Below are 20384 nucleotides of genomic sequence, written 5' to 3'. Positions count from 1 at the left end.
GGTTGTGCTTTCCTTACCTTGAATGGCAAGCAAGGTAAAAAGGAGAAATAACACTGTAAAAATACCGTGCGTGACAGAGACAGCTGCTGTGGTTCAGGGAGTTCAAGTCTCAGGAAATGCAAAGACAGTTCTGGATTAGACTGACAACTTTCAGCTCTTACAAATGGATTAGACATTGTGTAAAAGTGTACACCAGTATTTTAGGTCAACTAATACAGTAACCACCATGGGACAGAAGTACTTGTATACAAGTGCAAGCTTCATTTAGGAAACTTTGCAAGAGTATTTGATAGAAGTGTGTTTGCTGCTAGATACCCTGCAAAACCCAAATCCAAACAAAGCACAACCCTTTCTCAGTTTGGAGCTCAACAAAACAAAACCAACAATTAAAAGAGATGAGGGAGGAAATGATGGCTCTATTATCCAGCTGACAATACTTACAGATTTGGCTTCTGTGGTATTTTCTAGGTAATCCTCTCGAGATGACAGAGAGAGGCTTGCTTGATCAAGCTGTTAAAAATAACAAAAAGTAACATTTAACAGGTAAATTCATCAGATTCAAAGACAAACTGACAAGCAGCTTTGGAAGGGTTCATGTTTTTTTGACAATTACAGTAGTTGTGTGCAAATACCTAACACCTAAAACACTGCACCAGTCTGAGTTGGACAAGATTTCAAAACAGGAAAATGCTATGCTGTCTGACAGGTATTAACTAAATCACATTACTGTGATCTGGGGAGCCTCAGATGACCCCTGCAATGGCTAAGCCACCTAAAGAAAAGAATCACAGGTGGGATTTAGGTGTCTAAAACAGTTACATCAGTGAGTGGAACATGCAAAAGGACTGGGTCTACAGGATCAAACCACTGGTTCTGATGACCATGCATCCATCCCATGCCTATTTCAGGGGTACAAGATTCAGCTTGGGATCACACCAGTCAAGTGTATGCACCAAATGCCCCTGAGGTGCTGGAGCTCACCCTAGACCAGCACTGAGGGCTGTACTCAGTCTTTTGAACAGCTGAACTGAAACTGAAGTGCCTACCTGCCAGGATTGCATGCACAGGATATTGTTATGTCCCCAGTATTTTAGCTAAAGGTGTCTTATAGTCCAGATGGATCTTTGGCCTTCACTTACCTTTCCCATCTACACATAGATCAGATTTTCTGGTCTACATTCGCCCTAATATTGGAATTAGGCCTGAAAGTTTGAGATTTGCATTTACTGTCTTGAGTAAAACATCTACATGGGAATATTTGCATACTGTTTCATTTGAAAGATAGGAATTTTCCTAACCAGGAAAAACTCACTACGCAGCACATATTTTATAATAATTACTGGGAACTGAGATTTCCCAGAACTTTTCAGTGTGATCAAGTTAGGTTAGGGTATGGAAGCCAAAGCTGAAAACTTCCACCAACCAGCTTCCAAACTCTGAATAAGATACTGATTGGAGCAGAAACAACTTCTTAGATGTTCTAAACATTTTTGGTTTGAAGCTGCAATTGTTTTTAAAAGATAAGTCTAGTGACAATAGACTGTATTTATTCAGACAATTCATATAAGTCTTATTTAATCTAAATACTTTAGGTTAAGTGATTTATAGTTCACATTTTCTACATGCGAAAAATAAATAAAACTTAGAATTTAAAGTGAATGAATAAATGTAATCTTTTCCTCTACAAAACAAACCATCCTCAGAAAGGAGTAATTGTGATGCTCAGTGCAATCCTCATTCTTTGAAAAACAGCATCACTTTCTTTTCTCAGCACAATGGTGCAAACAGAATGTACTCTTATGCTTTTTGTACATGTGTCTTTGCAATAGTTAACTCCTGATTATTTGGGGAATTTCAATAATGTGACTGTTACATTAAATGCTCATTCAAATTCCCTGGTCTTAAGAATTAGATTTGACAGCACATTAAACTAAGAGAGCAAAAATATGAGAAATAAACAAAAAATGTTAACCAACAGCTTCAGCACTCATGAAAATAAAAGAAAAAAAATCATGTTGAATGCTGAACAAAGTTTTATTTGGAGTTTCCACTTCTTTTATGACCCATTGATGACTTTGCAATGCTGAACAAAAAGAATTTTGCAATAAAGCCATTTTTCAAGCAGACTGAAGTACTGTGTGGTACATCTACACCCCAGGGAATTTGTTAAAACATGGACAAAGTAGAGCACTGGCTGATGCATTCTGCAGATCAAGGTCCTAATCAAACTAACATCAGAACACCCTACAGAATAATACGTCACTCACAGCATGCCGTGCTCCAGTTAGATATTTAATTCCTAGGTGCCCCTAAGCACAGAGAGTGAAGGTGCTGCTGCTTGTAAATCATTTCCAGGAGACCAGCAGTGAGGGTGTCCCTGCCCAGCCATTTGCTGCCAGGTGACTTGAACTGAAATATTATGACAGGAGACACTTGGATAAACATCTCCCTGATTCTACAGCTTCAGTTCTTTCGAGTGACTCTCCAGCTGAAGAAAACCTGACAGGATCTAAACAGCATCATAGCAGAATGACACCTTTAATACAGCAAACTGTTGATTTGCTGTTGATTATCCTGGAAAATGTCCTAGAGATGAGGGAAAGTTACCCTTTAACTTTATGCCAGTTAAATGCCTCAGTCAAAAGACATAATGAAGAACTGACTTAGAACTGACATCCACTCCAGTACCACCACGGTCCCTAAATACAATGTATTCTTGGCTACATTCCTACAGCTAGCCAAGATGCCAGCAAAATAAGGATCTTAGATCCTTTTTTTGCTGTGATGAATGCCATCATAACTTTCTTATTTGCTTCTTCACTCTTGCCCTCATGAACTATTTTCTTGCAGCTGTGGGGGGAAAGTCTGCTCTGGCTTCTCATCTGAGGTTCTTAAACAACAATGCATTTGGCCCAGGCACTCAGTCTTGCCACAGTTATACAATTTTATCTGGAGTTTTGTCAGACTACAGGGAGGCAACATTTCTTGAGTCTTTTTCTTACTAAATTGTTATTTAATGCCATGCACTGTTAACAGTTTGGTAATGTTTTGGTCTAAAAGCAATTTCAGGAAAATTTCAATTGGTCGAAAAGCAATTTCAGGTCTAAAAGGATTTCAGGAAAAATGTGAATTCTCTTATTTCACATTTAAAAGCACTTGGGATAAATCTGTGTTGTAAGGTTCTGTATAAGCACCAGATTAAGTGTTTCCATCTCAAGAAAAACAGCTCAAGTTCAAAATATCTGCTACTGATGGACCATTTTTCATCCTCACAGACAAAAAGCCTTCTTCATGCAGCCAATGACTCATAAGCAGCGCACAGAATTAGATATTGAGCTCTTATTCTCATGCACGTAGACCCTGGCTATTGGTCTACTGGGACATTTTTATGGGGTTTTTTTCCATTTGAAAGAAGAAAACCTGTACAGAAATACATTCCAATAGCATGTGGTTGCTAGTGGCTTCTACATTCCCATAAACCAGCACCTACATACATCTGTAAGCCAGTAGATAATAACAACAACAATCAAATGTAAACCTTTGGTATGTAAACGTGTTTTTAAAAAAAGAGACCATAAAACAGCGTGCAACGTAAGCTATTAGAGATGCTGTGTTGTACACACCTTCAGGATGTAGCGGTGGGAGATTTTGTCATCAGCAGCCACGTACAAACGGATGAAGACAGAGCTGCTGTACTGGCCACGCAGAGCTGCCAAGGCTTGGACTAAGCTGAACCTCCTTTCTGACCACAGCCCTTCAGGTCCAATATTGGATTCCAACACAGGCCAGCGGAAAGGTGAATGCTTCAGGATACTTAACAGGGGTTTCACATCGGCTTTTTCAATTTTATCTGAAATGTCAAAGTGTGACAACAATTACATTCCAGACAATTCAAATCCAGCAGCAGCCACACGAGACAAAGATTTATTGGCACCAATTGATTTCCAGGCAGGGCAATCACAATAGCTGAAAGTCAAAGCCTCTGCTCTGCCTGTGAGCACAGCAGCATAGCAGTCCAATCCTGTTTATCTGTATCAAGAATAAGAGAGGCAAGTCAGTGCCTTTCCAAAAAGGCAAAGGCTGGAATTAGGGAAATTTTAAAAAAACCCACTCCTTGCTTAGGAACTAGCATAGATATTTCACTGGTTTTAGGGAAAGTTGGGAGGTTATTGCTCATAATCAAAGCTAGAGAGCCAATATCTGGGCACCAAATCTGTAGAGCAAGCTATCTCACTTGCTGGCAGTCAGACAGGCCACACTGGAAGAAAACTGTGCAGGAAATAAATCCCGAAAGAGTCCGAAGGACAAAGGGGACTTTGAAGCCTTCTTTCACCTGTGCAGCTACCTAAGAGTAGTGATGTGTCCCAAATTAGTGAACATTACCTTACAGCAGCATTTACAAGCCGAGGAAAAGCACTCTGTAAACATGGCTGACTTGCTTGACATGCAGATACCAAAGCTAAAGAGTCCAGGGCTGTCTATACCCAGCCCTGGGGTAGTGTTTTGATTAAACAGATTTAGAGAAATGTAGAAGATGATGAGCAACAGGCTCTTGAAAATATCAATATGAGAATTTCATCAGAGGGTTCTTCTGATTTAATAATCCCAGGTACTAACCCCACAACCCTGGGGCACAGTTTAACATCCTTTTGCACAGATAAATATCTCTTCACACTTCTGACAAGCAGGGGTTTCTCTAAAACTGACTTGTGCCTGAGTATACCTCAGTCTCAATTCACAGCTTTAAATGTGCAAAAGACCCTCAACCCCAGCTGAATACATATCAGCAAAATCCATGCATATGCACAGAGCTTCACAGAGCTCTGCAGAGAGACAAAAAGCCTGCCTTTATAAATGCAGGGAATGCATCTGTGCCCTCCTCAAATCAATCTACTTACCCTCATTCATGCAGGATGCATAAAGGATCTTGGCCTTCTGTACAGCTTCACTGTCTCGTCTTTTGCTGATGGGTTTCTCTAGCAATGCTGAAAAAAGAAGTAATTTTTTTCAATACTATGGAAAATGTAGATATTGTTTGCCTGTTTCAGCATTGGCTTTAACCATAGGATTTGTTTGACTAAGTATGAGGCTCCATGTGTACTTTCTTAAGCAGTAGCACAGACATAATTGCACCTTTTTCAATCCCCAAAGAGAAGGATTTTTTATTTCTTTATTTTAAGGAAAACTGATATAAAGCCAAATGACAGATGCAGCTTGTTACTCATCCTCACAACCAGCTACCCTCAGCAAACTGAGGCGACAGGCAATTGTAGGGTGGGAACCAACATACAGAGCAGGGAGTCAGGAATTTTTTCAAGTGGCTCAGCTGCTGGTGCTGGTACATTATGAAATCAGGACCTAATGGAGAAGGTTACAGGATTCCAGGAGCAAGCTGTAAATCAGCCACAATGCAGCTGCAGGTACAAAGTACTGTGGATAAATGTAGAGGCAGCTAAGCTTCAGAGAGATCTGTCAGCTCAGGTGCTGCGCAGCACAAGCACTTTCATGGCCAAGAGAAGCAGGTAGCACTTGAGCACAGCACAGGAACAGGGCTGGCAAACTCTGTTGGACCTCGTCTGGTTTTGCAAGACCCAAGCAGGTCCTGCACAGCCTTACCTTAATGTTACTGGGACCGCTGGAACAAGTGGCTTTGCTGGCATCAAGTCCCTCCTGTTATGTGCTCAGCCAGAGCTAGAAAGCCTTGAAAAATTCAAGACTCCCTTCCCAGCACCAAAGCACCACCCTTGGCTCTGGGTTTCAAATTAGCAGAGGCAGCAAAGTGCAAGTGTGCAGAGAAGCATGTCCCACACAAAAGGGGGAACAAAGAAAACAAGAGTCCCAGAGGCCTGTGAATGCAGAGAACCACTGAGGCTCCATAACACCAGCCATGGCGAGACCAAACAGCTCCCACACACAGCTGGATCAGGGCCAATGCAACGTTATTCCTCAGCAGAGTACAGAAGGGATGGTGGCACTGCCATCCAAAAGCAGCACCCTCCTGCAAACAGTGGCAGGTGCTCACTCTCCAGCCCTGCTCCTTCCACCCCACAATGCCTCCTCTCAGGGAGGCAAAAGGTGGGTGTGACTGCTGGGTTATTCAGCTGAGAACAGCCTGGGTTTGCACAGCTTCTCTCCGTGTTAGGAGCTCACAGCTTGAGGCAGGATCTTAAGGCACTTATTTCCCAAAATTTCCCTAGCCCCCTGAGGAACCAGACATGCTGCGCCTCTTAGGCATTCCCCACCTGAGCTCATGTGAGCACTCAGGGGACCATAATGCAGACTTCACACTGTTTATTACTTTATTACTCAAGGAACACCATAGTGATGAGCAATGCAACTTTTCTCTCCCTCTGACCCCTTTTCTCCCCCTCTGACCCCTTTTCTCCTTACACAAACAAACAAAAAACCTCATTGCCCAATTCGTTTGCTTAGACCCTTAAGAGATTTAATGAGATTATTCTCTCTTAGTTATAAATAAGATTTTTCCATAAAAATACTTCTGGAGAGGATAGCTTTGGTTTCAAATCCTCAAATATTTCCCAAATAGTTAAATCCAATGTAATGCAAAGCACCTATATATATGTTCAATGTGTACAATTCATAGCAGCATAATCAGACCTCTTCACATTTTTAAAATGGGATTTTGAAAGAAATGATAAATGAATCCTTCATAAAACTAAGGAAGAAAAACTACCCTCCCATTAAAGCCATTACAATAATTTCTGTCTTTGCCAGTGAGCTGTACAACCATGAAATTTTGAAGCTAATAAAATCCAATGGCTAAAGCTCAAGAGAGAAACAGATTATAAGAGCCAATAAAATCAACTCTAGAGATAAAACTGCATCAAATTGTGTTAAAATCAGACCTGGTGTTTTCCTATCAAACCATCTCATTAATGTGACATCTACCCCACCTCATTACTTCAAAGAGTGAGGTGGGGTAGATGCTGGCAACTTGCTCAGAATTGTTTTATGAAGACAATTCTCAGTTCTGATAACATAAAATCCAGTGATCAAATATGAAAGACTCAATAAGATACTTGAATCCTGTGGACACTGAAATAGGGGGTGTGATCCATGGATGGTCTTTAGGCTATGGAGGCGTCCCAGCCTTAATCTCAGTTCTTCAGAAAGATTTAAAAGCTTAAACCTGGAGCGCTGCTCACATCCACATGATCTCTACTTTAGCTAGTATAAAATCCAAACACAGAAATTAGAAATTTGCTCATTTAGCTCACAAATACATATGGATTTTACGTGTGCTTGAGCATTTAAATTCTTAAAGATGAACAGCAAGAAAAGGCAAGAACAGCAAGAAAAGGCAAGAAGCACAGCATACTGAACAAAGATATATGTAATCAATTAGTCTGTCTAGAGGTTGCTTATTCATGGAAAGAAAGTCACTACTGTGATTGAAATCAATGTAGGCCCATCAAGCTCTCTTTAAATTAGCAATATTGGGTGCTGTGAGCAGCTTGGTCGCAGCTGCAGGCTCTGACAAACCCACCCAACAGAGCAAATCTGTTTGCGTGGGTCGATGCACGCTGCTCTCTACAGGGCAGCAGCTCAGTCGGCTCTCCCAGGGCTCTGCAAGCTGAGCAAACCTGCCCCAGGGCCATCCCACACACCCTGAGCAGTGCTTCACCTCCTGGCATGTGACATGGATTTCAGGCTCTCATCTGCAGCAAGGGAAATGCCAGCCAGTGACACACAGAGAGCAAATTCAGCCCCTCTGAAAAAATTCACCTGAACTACACTTGTCTGGGAGAATTGTCTTTCCATTTTAAAAAACTGTAATAGCTTCAGATATTTTCTGTTTTGACACCAAAATGTAATCAAAACCTATGTTGTCTTTCAAGGGATAGGGAGAGAAAGACCACCAAAGACCAGTTAATGTTGTGCATCATGAGAGACCACAGATTTGCTGTTTAGTTTTTTACTTTGTCTTTCCAAGCTCCAACTCATGCCTCACTAAGGAATTGTGTGTATTCATGCAAATCCACTGAGAGGTTCAGTCTGATAGGCTTTACTTAAGTACAGTTTCCTTAAACTTTGACCTAGTTAGGGAGATCAGGGCTACCAACATTTTGACTAAAACAGCTCATTTAGCACTGAGAAGGACACTGAGCTTCTTCTTGGAGCTTTTTTGCTTGCTTGCTTTCTGTTTTCTTGTTTCAAACTAAAAGTTATAATACCTTAAAGCAATGTTTCATTTTAGGACATCATTTTTTACCTTTAAAGAAGAATTGTTAGGAATAAATAGTTTTGATCAGGTTAGGAAATACACATCACTCCAACAAAATCTGCAGAGGTTAAAAAAAAACCACAATCCAAGCTGATTTCCAGGCATCTGACAAAGCTCAGAATTGTTCTTAACGTCAACCAAAATTTAACAATTTTTTGCTGCTACTGAGTTATACTGCTAGCCTGCCTGCAAAGCAGAATATCATAACCAAATTCACCAGGACAAACAAAGTGAACCAGCATAGCTTAAGCCAGCTGAATATACAGTTTGGATCTCATTTCCTTAGCCAAATATCAAGTATATGTTTGAATAGCTTTTTTAGCAAAACAGTTCTTTTTCAGTTACATCTTTCACTTTCTTCACTTCTAAATTATTTCCAAAGTCATTTTCTTTGGGATAAAAAAAGACCTTTGCCTCTATTACTGACGTCAGCACCTCATTGTTCATGTTTCCATATGCACAGGATGCTCAAATGCAAGATTTATGTTTCCCTTCACATAAAACTTGGTTATGGCAAGTGTCAACACCTATTAGCTATTGCACTCCACAGTGCTGTAATAACATAACTCATGTCATTAAGCAACTACCACTTGCACAGTCAGAAACTGGCTAAAGGTTTGCACAATATCCTAAACTTCCTGAGGTTGCAAATGGCTTCATCATTCACCTTCTTGTATAAAGGAGATGAGGGTGTAGAAGTTCCCATTTCAGTCAAGGTTCTTGAATTTCTGTCACCCCAGGTCAGGCAGGTTTGCATCACTGCACTCCCTGACTCTCATATAAAACACAAAGTCTCAGCATCACCAGCAAAAACCACTCCATAGCTGGGAGTGCTCTTCATTTGTCTGAACTGGAGATGCTCAGATATACAGCCAAGGAAAAAAAGGCACAGCTGTGGGTGGGGAGCTGGGAAGGAAGGAAGGAAGAGAGTTTATATTGAGTTGCCTTCACATAGTTCTTTTCCAAGGCAAGAGGGCTAAAAAAGGCCAGCTTCCTGTGGTTCACTACCCTTGAGTAAATAGCAATCATCTGCTGTTAAAAGTGAGAGCGAGGCACATTACAAAGTAAGCTTTGCATGTGTGTTTATTTAACTGCATACTATTCTAAAGCTGCTAAGGACAGTCTTGTGGCTAAGTGTTACCTTTAATCTCACTTTCCATTTCCAGCCCTTGTTGATTTTCCAGCCCACTGTCTTGCACAGCTTCACTTTGGTTTTCTACCATCATATTTTATTTATGGCACAAAGAAATCTTGTACCTTTCCTTTTTCTGACTTGGACTGCATGAAAAAGGATTGTAAAGCCAGATTTGCAGAGAAAAGAAACATGCACACCATTCATTCAGATTAGAAATATTGATTCAATTTATCAGTGTCCTGATCATATTGTATATATACTGTACACTATCAGGCAGTTTTCTATATATATTGTGTTTAAATCCTGAGAAATACTGTGTTATTCATGGCATTTATTTCCTATTTTAGTGAGAAAAATAAAAGTTTTCTCTGCAATTTACAACCCTAAATATAGGGAAATATCTAGTTGGTAAAGACAGTAGCATTTTTTCCATTAGTTTTTGTCCTTATCCTTTTACAAACATTTGCTCTGTGTGGAAAATGCAAGCTCAAGTGTTTGCACAGTGCTATCTGGCAATGATCTAAAATGTATTATAATGCTTTGTATCTCGAAGAAAAAGAACTCCATGCGCAAACATCCCCCAGGGAATATGCTTGGACTAAAAAAACCCCAAAAATTATACAAGAACCCCGAGGGACATCCTATTTCCTGGAAAGTTGTAACCCTGGAGGAGTGAAAAGCTAGCAGCAGACAAATAATGCAGTGTGAACTCCCAGGGCAATGTTAGAACAGACAGGAGTCTTGGATTGCAAAACCAGAGAAGTATCAAAATGGGGAGATGACCTTAGTGTGTACACAGGCTGGTGAGACAGACTGGAACACAGCCTGCCCTTTGGCTGTCTGAATTGTAAAAACAATGTTGGACAGTTGGACAGAGGGCAAAAAAATATCAAAACAATTGGGTTTTTTCTTCAGAGGGTGTGGCTTGAGAAATAGAAGGGAGGGACAAAAGAAGCATGCAGTGAGGGAACATGATTTTTCTCACAAGAGATGTGAAAGGGTGATGGGAACACGATATCAAAACACTTTTAGAAAATGCTTGGTGCTAGAGAGGTCTTTAGAAGTCTATGGCAAAAAGGCACAAAGAAAGCCAACAGTTGAACAATGAAGACAAATTCATCAGTGACAGTGATTCACCACTGGAACCAGCAACTAGAGGAGATAGTGGCTTCTTTGCCCCTTAATATCTTCAAGACTTCACGCTTTTTTGGGAGATAAACTTTACCCCAAAGTCAATTATGTTTTATCCCAGTGCAAGCTACTGAGCTGCACTACGTGGGTAATGTAATTGTCTGTGACACAAAAAAGGTCACAGGAAATAATCTAGCGGTTACTCCTGCAATTGCACTCCATACATTTAGGGTACAGATCTCAAAGCACTCTTAGGCATGACAGAGCAGAGACACAGCCATTATCCATTGTTGCAGATAAAGAAAGTGAGCCACAGATTGCTCCTTATCTAACTAATGTCAGCCTCCTAGTGATTGGAATAGTGCTCCTTTGTGAGCAGAAGGCTTGCTGAACTTGATCCACACACTCAAAGAGCTTGATCCTTTGGAGACAGTGAATGCCCCTCAGCCCTTTTCATTTCAGAGACAGTGGGAGTTGCTTGGCATTGTCCAGATGATGCTCAGCACTAAACTGAAAGCAGCTTGTAATGCATTCTTTTGGGATCAGACTCAGAAAGCAGCCCAAGGGCCTGCACATTCAGCAGGCTTCTTTGTAAATACCCAATGATAGATAATTTGTTTTTCAATACTTGTGCAATAAAGACTCTGCTAGTCACCCTGCCCTCAATGTGCTCTACAGCTATAAGAACTGAGTTTCTTAACTGATGAGAAGAATAATTAAAAGAGCTGTTCCCATCTCCAGCTATCAGTGACAACCTTTGTTTCCTCCCTAAGTTAGCACTGTTATATGCTCCCTCTGTGAAAAAACAAAAACCAAGTTATCTTTTGGAAAATTGCACATGGTCCTCTGATGCCAACAGCAGGTTCTTTTAAGGATGTTCTGTGAGGAATTACCTCTTAAATGTAGAGAAAAACCTTCTCAAACTTTAGTTGGAGTTTAGCAGTCAAACCAAACACACAACACATGTACAGAATGTCATCCCTTGAGGTCCCTGAACTATAAGATAATTATGATTAATCTAGTCTTCCTTAAAAATGTCTAAATCTTCAATTCCCACATTTTCTTCATGCTTAAGAGGTATGGCAAAAGAGTTCCTGAAAAGTAACCTCTAAAACCAAGTATCCACCTCCACCTGTGCCACTGGGGTTGTTTAGCCCTCCAACTGTAGCATGAAGGCATCACCCCCTTCGAACTCCCAGCACTCTGGATTTCAGAAGTCAAGGTCAGGATGGTTCACAGAGCAGAGATTTGGCCAGGATGCCAAAGGGCACACAAAGAACTTTGAAACCACACTGCTATTACAGAATCACAGCTAGACAAATGTACAGTCTGAAGCAACATGAGCTTTACACGTTTCAAGAGTGATCATTTCAGAATGGTTTGGGGCCAGTTGACATTCATTTAGAGTATCTGGTTTCCACTTCCTCCTTCTCAGAGTCCAAAGTGAAGGAGAGCTGGCAGTGCTAGGTATCATTGTTCCTACGAGGGGCACAATGTTCTACCCCAAAATAAAAGCACTGGCCACAGCATATAAAATTATACACAAGATTGCTGAGATCTTTTGACCAATGGTAACATTTCTGTCTTGATATATGAAAATAAGAATTTAATTAGACTGCAAAATTCCAGGCTACAAAATAGTCAAAGAAGAAAATCTGATACATATATTTTTATTCTCATCAGTTTGGAAAAGGGACTTATAACTGGAATGGGGTCTTGAGGGGAGAGTGAAGACTATTTTATATATATATATGTATGTATATATGTTCTAAATGGAAGTGATAGACTTAATTGATATTTCAAGCTGAACATATTTCTGGGGAACAAGACAAGTATCATCAAGCCAAGGATATTCTTAGAGTTAAATCTGTTTCTTCAGAGCACTCTTCTGAAAAAGACATGGACATCTGCTGTAGGACACAACATTTAATGTTTCAGTACAACTTTATCCCTCTTAGCAGGTTAATAGCACAGGTCAAACTCCCACACTAATGCACCTGCCCAGCTTCCATTTCAGAATTGTTTTGCATTTGGAAGCCTTGGAAGGAGAGCAAAGCAAGATCTTGCCTGCCTGGAAAATACCACAGAGGCAAATCTCAGTGGAGGTGCAGATGACTGCTCACAGTTCTCGTCTGATGCCAGTGCAACCTAACCTCAAATTCATAATTTCAAGGCCTCATTAAATTCCTCCATGCCTTTAAAACACAAGTTCTGCGGAGAATGTCTCCTGATAGGCAACTTAAATGTGCAAAATCACTAATTTCCTCTAGTAGCAATTGATAGCAATATTTGGTTTCTGAGGTTTCCCTAAAATATGAGCTAACCTAAATTTATTTCTTTTTTGTAAACTTTTAATTCTGCTAATTGCTCTGCATTGCTTCTTGCTAGTTCACATATTTTATGCACAGTCTGACATGTGAAGTCTGGAGTCCTTTTCCCCACCAGACACTTTATTAGAAGTGAACTGCAAATAATTGGTTTTCAAATAAAAATTTGTTTCCAAAAGTCCAAAATACGAAAATACACAATCTAAAGATAAAATCTTTACTCCCTCACAAGGAAACAAGCATGAAAAGTGATGAAAAAATTTCTTGCCACCGTAAATAAATTAAATAATTGCTAAATTGTTACTGACATTAAGGCTCTTCTTCCTTTTCCTTGTGCGTTGGTGGCTATAAAGAATTCTCAGTTTCAGAGCATAGGAAGGAAAGTATCCAAGCCTAATGCAGTACAAAATAAATTTCATTGCATTTTATAAATACCTATTTTGAGTTTCTGAATAATTATAGTCCATATTTCTCTACTGTTTGCTAAATATATATATGGGAGAACAAGCTAGCATCAAAGGCTTGCAAAAAAAAAATCCTTCTCCATATGGTTAAAACTATCCTTGCCTAATTAAAGCCTTTTGCTTTGAGTGTCTAAAGTAAAATAAGATAGCAAATCAATACACCTTTCTGGTGCTTATAATGCAGTTTTTAAATTTTTCCAAAGCACACCTTATTTCCACTTTCATGTCTTTTGCATTCCCTTCTTAACCAGCCTTCTACTACTTTCTTACATTTCTTCTCTCAGCTCCCCATTGTTAATAATCAGATCACCAGAATCATCTTCCTGGTGTACATAAGCGATTGAAATAATCACTCAATGCAAATTTCATAATGGCAAACCCCTTGTTCACACAGAAATATGAAATGATAATGCAGAGCACTAGCCTTCTCTCAGATTGCCCTACATCTGCTGTATTGTATATTCCCAGTTCTTTGGAAGGCAGAACCACCCAGGATGTCAATGGACGGGGCCATTAGTCACTTTTGGAAGGCCTTGTGTTGGCTTACATAGCCTCAGATATGCCTTAGATATGAAATATAAAAGTTTCCCTATTTTCAAACCAGTAACTACTTTGTGTTTGGTTTTTTTCTTTACTAAAACTACCAGTGTTCTCTGCAGCTCCATAAGTTCATTCCTCAGAATAGCCCTTGTGGAGGTGATGCCTTTATCTAGGTCTGCCTTGCTTTGATAAACTGTGTCTCCCTCCTCCCCTTGTTTTATTTTGTGAGCTGTGGGGAGAGGATGGGTTTTTAGTGTTGAGGATGGGCTGTTGGTGTTGAGGATGGCAGCTGGTTGCTGGGAGGAATTTAGTTTGTTTGCTATTTTTTTCATTGTTTTGGTTTTTAGGGGGTTGGTTGGGGTTTTTTGTTTGTTTTGGGGTTTTGTTTTGTTGGTTTTTCTTAAAGGTATTTAATCATGATCAAGACACCAGTTATCAATTCAGGAAACTATCTTTTTTATTTGATGCAATTAATGTCCATCAGCCAATTTCTTGATGGCAGCATTCACCTCATCATGGATGGAGCAGTGACTCTTGAAAATAACAGCCCTTTGTTATTAATTTTTCTGATATTCCAATGGAACATTTAAATCATTATGAATTAATTTTGCACTCATGAGGATGTAATTAATATGAATATGCATTTCCACAGGAATTCATGACAATCTTGTAATTAATCTATTCATATAGGTTCTAGTTCCCAAGGAACATAAACCAAGTAGAACAAAAAAATATTCCCAAATACAAATTTCATTAAAGGATTCTCTATTTAGACAAATAAACCTAACCAATATACTGACATTCTAGGGTTCCCCCTCGCCCCTTGAAAAGAAATTGCCCCACAAATTCTTTCCTTGAATATCCATTTTAGCAATATGGCAGTTCTCATGGAAATAGCATTCACACAGCTGTGCTTACATAAATGCTTCGTAGTGCTGCTCAGCGCCCTAACACACAGCACATTTCCCAAACGGAAATGTTGTTTGTTTACAGTTTCAGCATTTGGTAAATACTCTGAGTTTGTATATCAAGAGATAAGCCCATCATGTGAGTTCCTCCAAAAGTCAACATAACTGTACACACACTGTGACCAAACAAAAATGTTTTATAAGGAGGTGAGAGCCTCTGTTCATAAATTAAATTTCAATAATAAATCTTACTCATTTGAGTAGAATTGCCCTCTTCGCTGCCCTGCCCTTCTGGCCTCCTAGTATTATGCTTTAGGGGATAACACATGTTATTATAACATTAAACAAAAGATTTTAAACCACATTTACACCAGAACATTGCAAATTTCCCAATCATTACAATATAGGTGGAGCTCCATACTAAATGGCAGCATTACACTTACTTCATTACAATAATACTTTCAACATGTACTTGTGGAAAATTTGTTTGTAAAAAAGGGGAATCATATGTCATGGATTGCTGTGCCTTCCAAGGCATCAGTCCTGGTTCTGTAAAATTACCCACCCAAACACAGCCATCAAAAATTTTGAAATTCAGTATCAGCAAGTATGAGTGGCACATATCATACAAACCCCAGGTTCACTGTAAATTTAAGGGAAATATGTGCCACATGTGGAACAGGAGTGAGCAGGATGCCCTGCTCTGGTTCTAGCTGAGGGCTCAGAGGAGGATGCCATTCTTGTCTCCAAACCAGGCAGCTGCTGTGGGAATCCTGCGGCTCAGTTGCTGTGCTGCCTTTAAACCTCATTTAGGAACCAAAATTGTCTCCTCTCTGTACTCATGGTTTCCCAAAAATCACCCATTACAAACACAATTTTCATTCTGAGCAGCCACAAAGCCTGGAAAAAGTCCTGGCTTCTCCACTTTTGACTTAGGTACTTACCAAAAAGCTACCAACTTCTTGCCTGGCGACATTTACCTGATTTGTGTCACTTTTGTTTTTTCTTACATTCAGGTAAATAAGTCACTATAGGAAAGATTTGGACCACTGAAAAGGTGTCTGTACCATTGAAAAGAGATCCGTTTATGGCAGAAAAGACCAAGCAAAACAGCATGAAGTGCTATTGATTTTTTCTGCCTTCTTGTTATTCAAGAGCAGTTAGCCAGCAATATGTTGGAGGCAAAACCATAAATCTCCTCTTTTATTTTAATTGCTACTGGTATTCTTCCTCATACTTGAGACAGCTCTCAAAAAGCCCAAATAACTTTGAAGGAAACAAATCACAAGAGACAGGTGAGCTAATATGGAAACCTGGGGATGAGTGTCAGCAGCTGCATTACAGATTTCATGGGACACATCCAAACTATCCCAGTGGACCCAGCTGAGCACCAGTTGGATGGTGGGAGACAAAACCCAGCCCTAAAAGAGCCCTGTGGCACAGGGTCCTCTGTGCAGGACAGCAACCACTCAACAGCAACAACTGCTCAACACCAACTCCTGGGATCAGTCTGAAAGGATATCCTATAGTCAAACAGCATCAATTTCCAAAGAGATATTTTTACTTACCGGTTTTACTTATAAACAATTTCTTTTCCAAAGGAAATCATTGTAGATTATCTTGGGAAAAGCTGCCTATGCTGCCAAGATATTTTGTTTGCTGTCTGTCTCATTCTTCATAAACCCACACACCATATCCTCCTAAAAGGCCTCCATTTCTTTCTGTTTACCACATTGGAAATTCCTCGTTTTAAACTGACTGACATTCAGAAAACAGCCACACTACAAAGCTTAGCACAGCAAATCAGCCTGAAGTAGGTGTCTCACTGGACCAGGAACAGAATGGAAACTTAATTTGTAAACTGGTTTCCACAGTCATAATTTAAAAGATCTGGAAGACATGTTCACAAATTATTCACATAATTTAAATCAGCTCCTTTGTAGTGCTGAGATTTAGGAATGTTTGTGGAGTTTTGTTTTGTTGTTTTTATTTTAATTTATTGCTTCCTGTATGATCACTCCCGGAAAGAACAAATAAGCCAGCTGTATACCATTGTACTTCGCAGAAAGGAAAAGAAGATTCTGGGTTCACTGTCGACGTTCACCACGGGTAATAAGCACTGAATTATGTGCCTCAGATCTCCAGCTCTGAACTGTTCACAAAATGCCACTTGCTTTTCAGTGGTAAGACAAAGTACTCCTAAAACCTTAATGGAGGTCATCAAATCAAAATGGAAAAATTCATCAGGAACACAAATAGCTTTGCAGGAAATATTATGTAATTGGAAAAACCATTTAGTAACTCCTAGAGTTACTGCTATCTTGACCTGACATGAGACTGAAGCTGTTGCAGTTTGAGATTGCTTCTGTTCATTCAACACAGGCCACAGCCAAATTATTCTTTCCATTTTGAAGAACTCCAAGAACCTCCTCATCAGAGGCCTATTGGGCACTAGTAGAATTTCTTCTTTAGTGAGGTACTTTTTAACATGCCTGTGGTGTAGCTGAAAAGGAAAGGCTGGCTTCAGGTCAGGGACAACCTGGTGCAGCCAGGAATGGTTAAGGGGAAGTAGTCGTATGTCAGTCCTCTCCAGGAAAGTTCTATAAGGAACAGCTCTATAAGAAATTTTAACCTAAATTTTACATGTCCCTTACCTAGGTTTGGATCATAACCCAAACCACAGGCCTCTGCTTTTGAGGTATTTTTGGCTCTCTACAATTATCTCCTTTACATTCCTCCACAACGCCTGAAATCCTGCTGAAGGTCACATCCAAGGAAAGGCCTACCACTACTTTCTCCAGGCTGGAGCTTTATTTATTTTGTATAGTCAGGAGATCAAAGCAAGTTACACATGTGGTTTGTGGATTCCTCTGAGCGCAGAAAAATAAACCCAAGTACCCTCAAACAACGTATGGAAAAGAAATTGAAGGGGAAATGATGATACGATTTTAGCTTGAATGCAGCTTAAGGCTGCTAGAGAAACCCATGGGAGCATCATATATATATATTCCTACCCCATTATAAACACAAATCTTAAAAAAAAAGTTTTTTTAACTATCACATTACAATTTGGATATCTAGAAGAACTCCAAAATTAATGTTTCTAATCCTGATCCTTTAATCAGCCAGAGATATGCAGACAAAAAATCTACCACCCAGTAGTTCTTAGCTATTTTGGATTGACCTAATATGATTTCCTCTCTTTGGAATTCCCTATTAAGGCGCCAAAAACCTTCACTGATACAGAAAATGTTCTACCCTTTTTTGAAGCTGACACCTGAAAAGCTGTTTGCTCTTGTGAGTCTCAAAAAAACTCCAAAAACACAGCAAAAAAACACCAGAAAAAGAGAAAACTAAACAAAACCCAAAACTGCACACACACACTAAAAGAAACAAAAAACAAACAAAACTAAACAAAACAAACCCACCAAACAAAGAAACCACAAACAAACAAAAGCACACCAAAAATATTAAAAAATGCTTTGTTCTCAAGCTCACTAACACCTAATGCAGGGCTCAGTACATTACATTACACAGCCACAACTACCTTTTTTTGCTAAGACAAAATTAATTCTTACACTCGCTATGCATTATCTACTGGAAGATCTTCTTGTGTAGCAATTGCTCCTGAACAAAAAAAAACCAAAAAAGTTTCCAGAATATTGAAGATACACTTGTGCAATCTGTGTAACAGGTCTTTGCCCAAAATCCCTTTCTTCGGAACAGGAGTAGGCTCAGGAACATTGAGGGACCAAAAACAGATTAGATGTCCAAATAGCTTCTTTTAAGTAACATATTTTTTAATATATAGCCTGAATAAATGTTTCCATCTATACCATACCATCAAAGAAAATCAAATATGAAAAATGTGTCTTTCTGGCCAAGCCATGTTATCATTTTAAGATTAATAGTTTTCTTTAACATGATAAGTATTTCAGAGCATAGAACTTGCATAATGACCAGGTCTTTAAAGACCGAGGTTTATTTTAATCTACCAAATGTCAAACAGGCATATTTACCATGTGGTGCAAAGTTCTACTAAGAGTTCTTGAGAAAGGATAGATTAAATTTGCTTCCAAGGTCTATTCGACCCTATAACTGTGTCTCTGTGCAGGAGTTCTTCCTCTTACTAAAACTGCTAGCAAGGTTGTGGTCATACACAAATTAATAACACAGTGTTGAGCTAATATATTGAAATAACTCAAGAGAAAACACAAATATACCTAGAGGCTGAAGTTATGCTTATTATTTCAGCAACTGATGCTTTCTGTTTTCCTTTTTTTTAATTACAAAAAATATATTTTGGAAAGTTCATGAAGTAAAAAGTTAAGGAAGAGATGGGAAATGTTATTTTAAAAACACTCCTGTACACCAACCAGCATTTCACATCTTTTTGTGTCTATCTGTGCCAAGGGCCTCTTATTAAATAAATTTGTATAAACTCCCTTTATCTGATATGGAGTTTTCATTAAGCAAATACTTCCCACTTGGATATTTCTTTCTTTGTCTTGCATTTGTTCTAGCTATGTACTAGCAACTTCTAAAGGAACTGCAGAAAGAAAACCAAATAAAAATCTGGCTTAGCATGATGTCCTTGATTAGGACCTGTAAAAAGAGGAAATTAAGGATGACAGTGACAGCTTGCTACTCTATATTCAATTAAGACTGGCCTCTTTGTTCATGCTATGGACGTGCACTCATCTAATACAGCCCAATTCTGGCATCAGAGCAATTAGAATGCAAAGCATAACTTAAAACAGGATCTGGCAATATTATTTTCCTTTCCTTGTGACATCTTCAGCAGACTTTAAACAGAAGTCTTGAGATCACGTATTATGCTGAAAACCAAAACACATATTCTGAACCCAAATGCAGCTTTTAAAATACTTAATGATGTGAAAATTGCGTACAAAAAGACTGAAGAAAGCAATTGGAGAAGGGCTTTGGTACCTACACAAAATCCAAAGAAAAACAAGTGCTCTATTTAAGCATTAAATTCTAAAACTGACCTCTGTTCTGTGGTGAGCTCAGGCTGGGCTCTTATGTCAATTATGCACTCAAGGTGGGCAAAGCTCAAGCACACCACCAACAATATTAAATCTTGCATGTCTCCCTTTTTTTGAATGACTCACTTCTAGTCGAGACTAAAAGAATCTAGTGAGATTTTCCGACCTAACAATAATCACCATCCTTTCTGCCCAGCTGGCCTGCAGGGCTTCCTGGCGAGGTAGCCACACTGCAGAGTATAGCCCAAAGTCAAGTCCCATACAAATTAAAATACCCTTCTTCCTACACATTTCCACCCTGGATCTATTTTTTCCTCCAGAAACACATTCTTAAGCAACTTTCTGTTTCACTGATGATAGCTCAGGTACTTCAGTGGCAGCCTGAATGGCAGTGGGAAGGAAACCCAGTACCCAAACAACCTCCACCTCCAGAAGCCTGAGAATTGCCTCTGCCAAGGGCTAGGTGAGTGTACTGGAAAATATCATCCTGGTTTGGCTTTATTACATTCCTCCCTGCTGTTGGCGACTGTTAGAGGCAGCCTGCTACCCTGGACTGATGATTGATTTTGGGACATTCTTAACTGTGTGTGCTGAGCTCTTGCACTCTGGTCTAACCATCTGCTTCAAG

General features: G+C 39.5%; 1 protein-coding gene across 1 annotated transcript in view; it reads right to left on the bottom strand.

The window, feature by feature from the left end:
* Positions 1–20384, bottom strand: part of PHEX (phosphate regulating endopeptidase homolog X-linked) — a 101812-nt gene that overhangs the window by 74925 nt on the left and 6503 nt on the right. The window contains exons 4-6 of the mRNA XM_005424887.2: positions 4899–4985; positions 3624–3850; positions 442–510 (exon numbers count right to left, since the gene is read on the bottom strand). Of these exons, the coding sequence (XP_005424944.1) occupies positions 442–510; positions 3624–3850; positions 4899–4985 (383 nt within the window). The remainder of the gene's footprint in view (positions 1–441; positions 511–3623; positions 3851–4898; positions 4986–20384) is intronic.

This window comes from Geospiza fortis, unplaced genomic scaffold (assembly GCF_000277835.1).
Source record: "Geospiza fortis unplaced genomic scaffold, GeoFor_1.0 scaffold161, whole genome shotgun sequence".
NCBI lineage: Eukaryota > Metazoa > Chordata > Aves > Passeriformes > Thraupidae > Geospiza > Geospiza fortis.
Note: the sequence above shows the minus strand (reverse complement) of the source record. Positions and strands in the feature narration are given on the sequence as shown.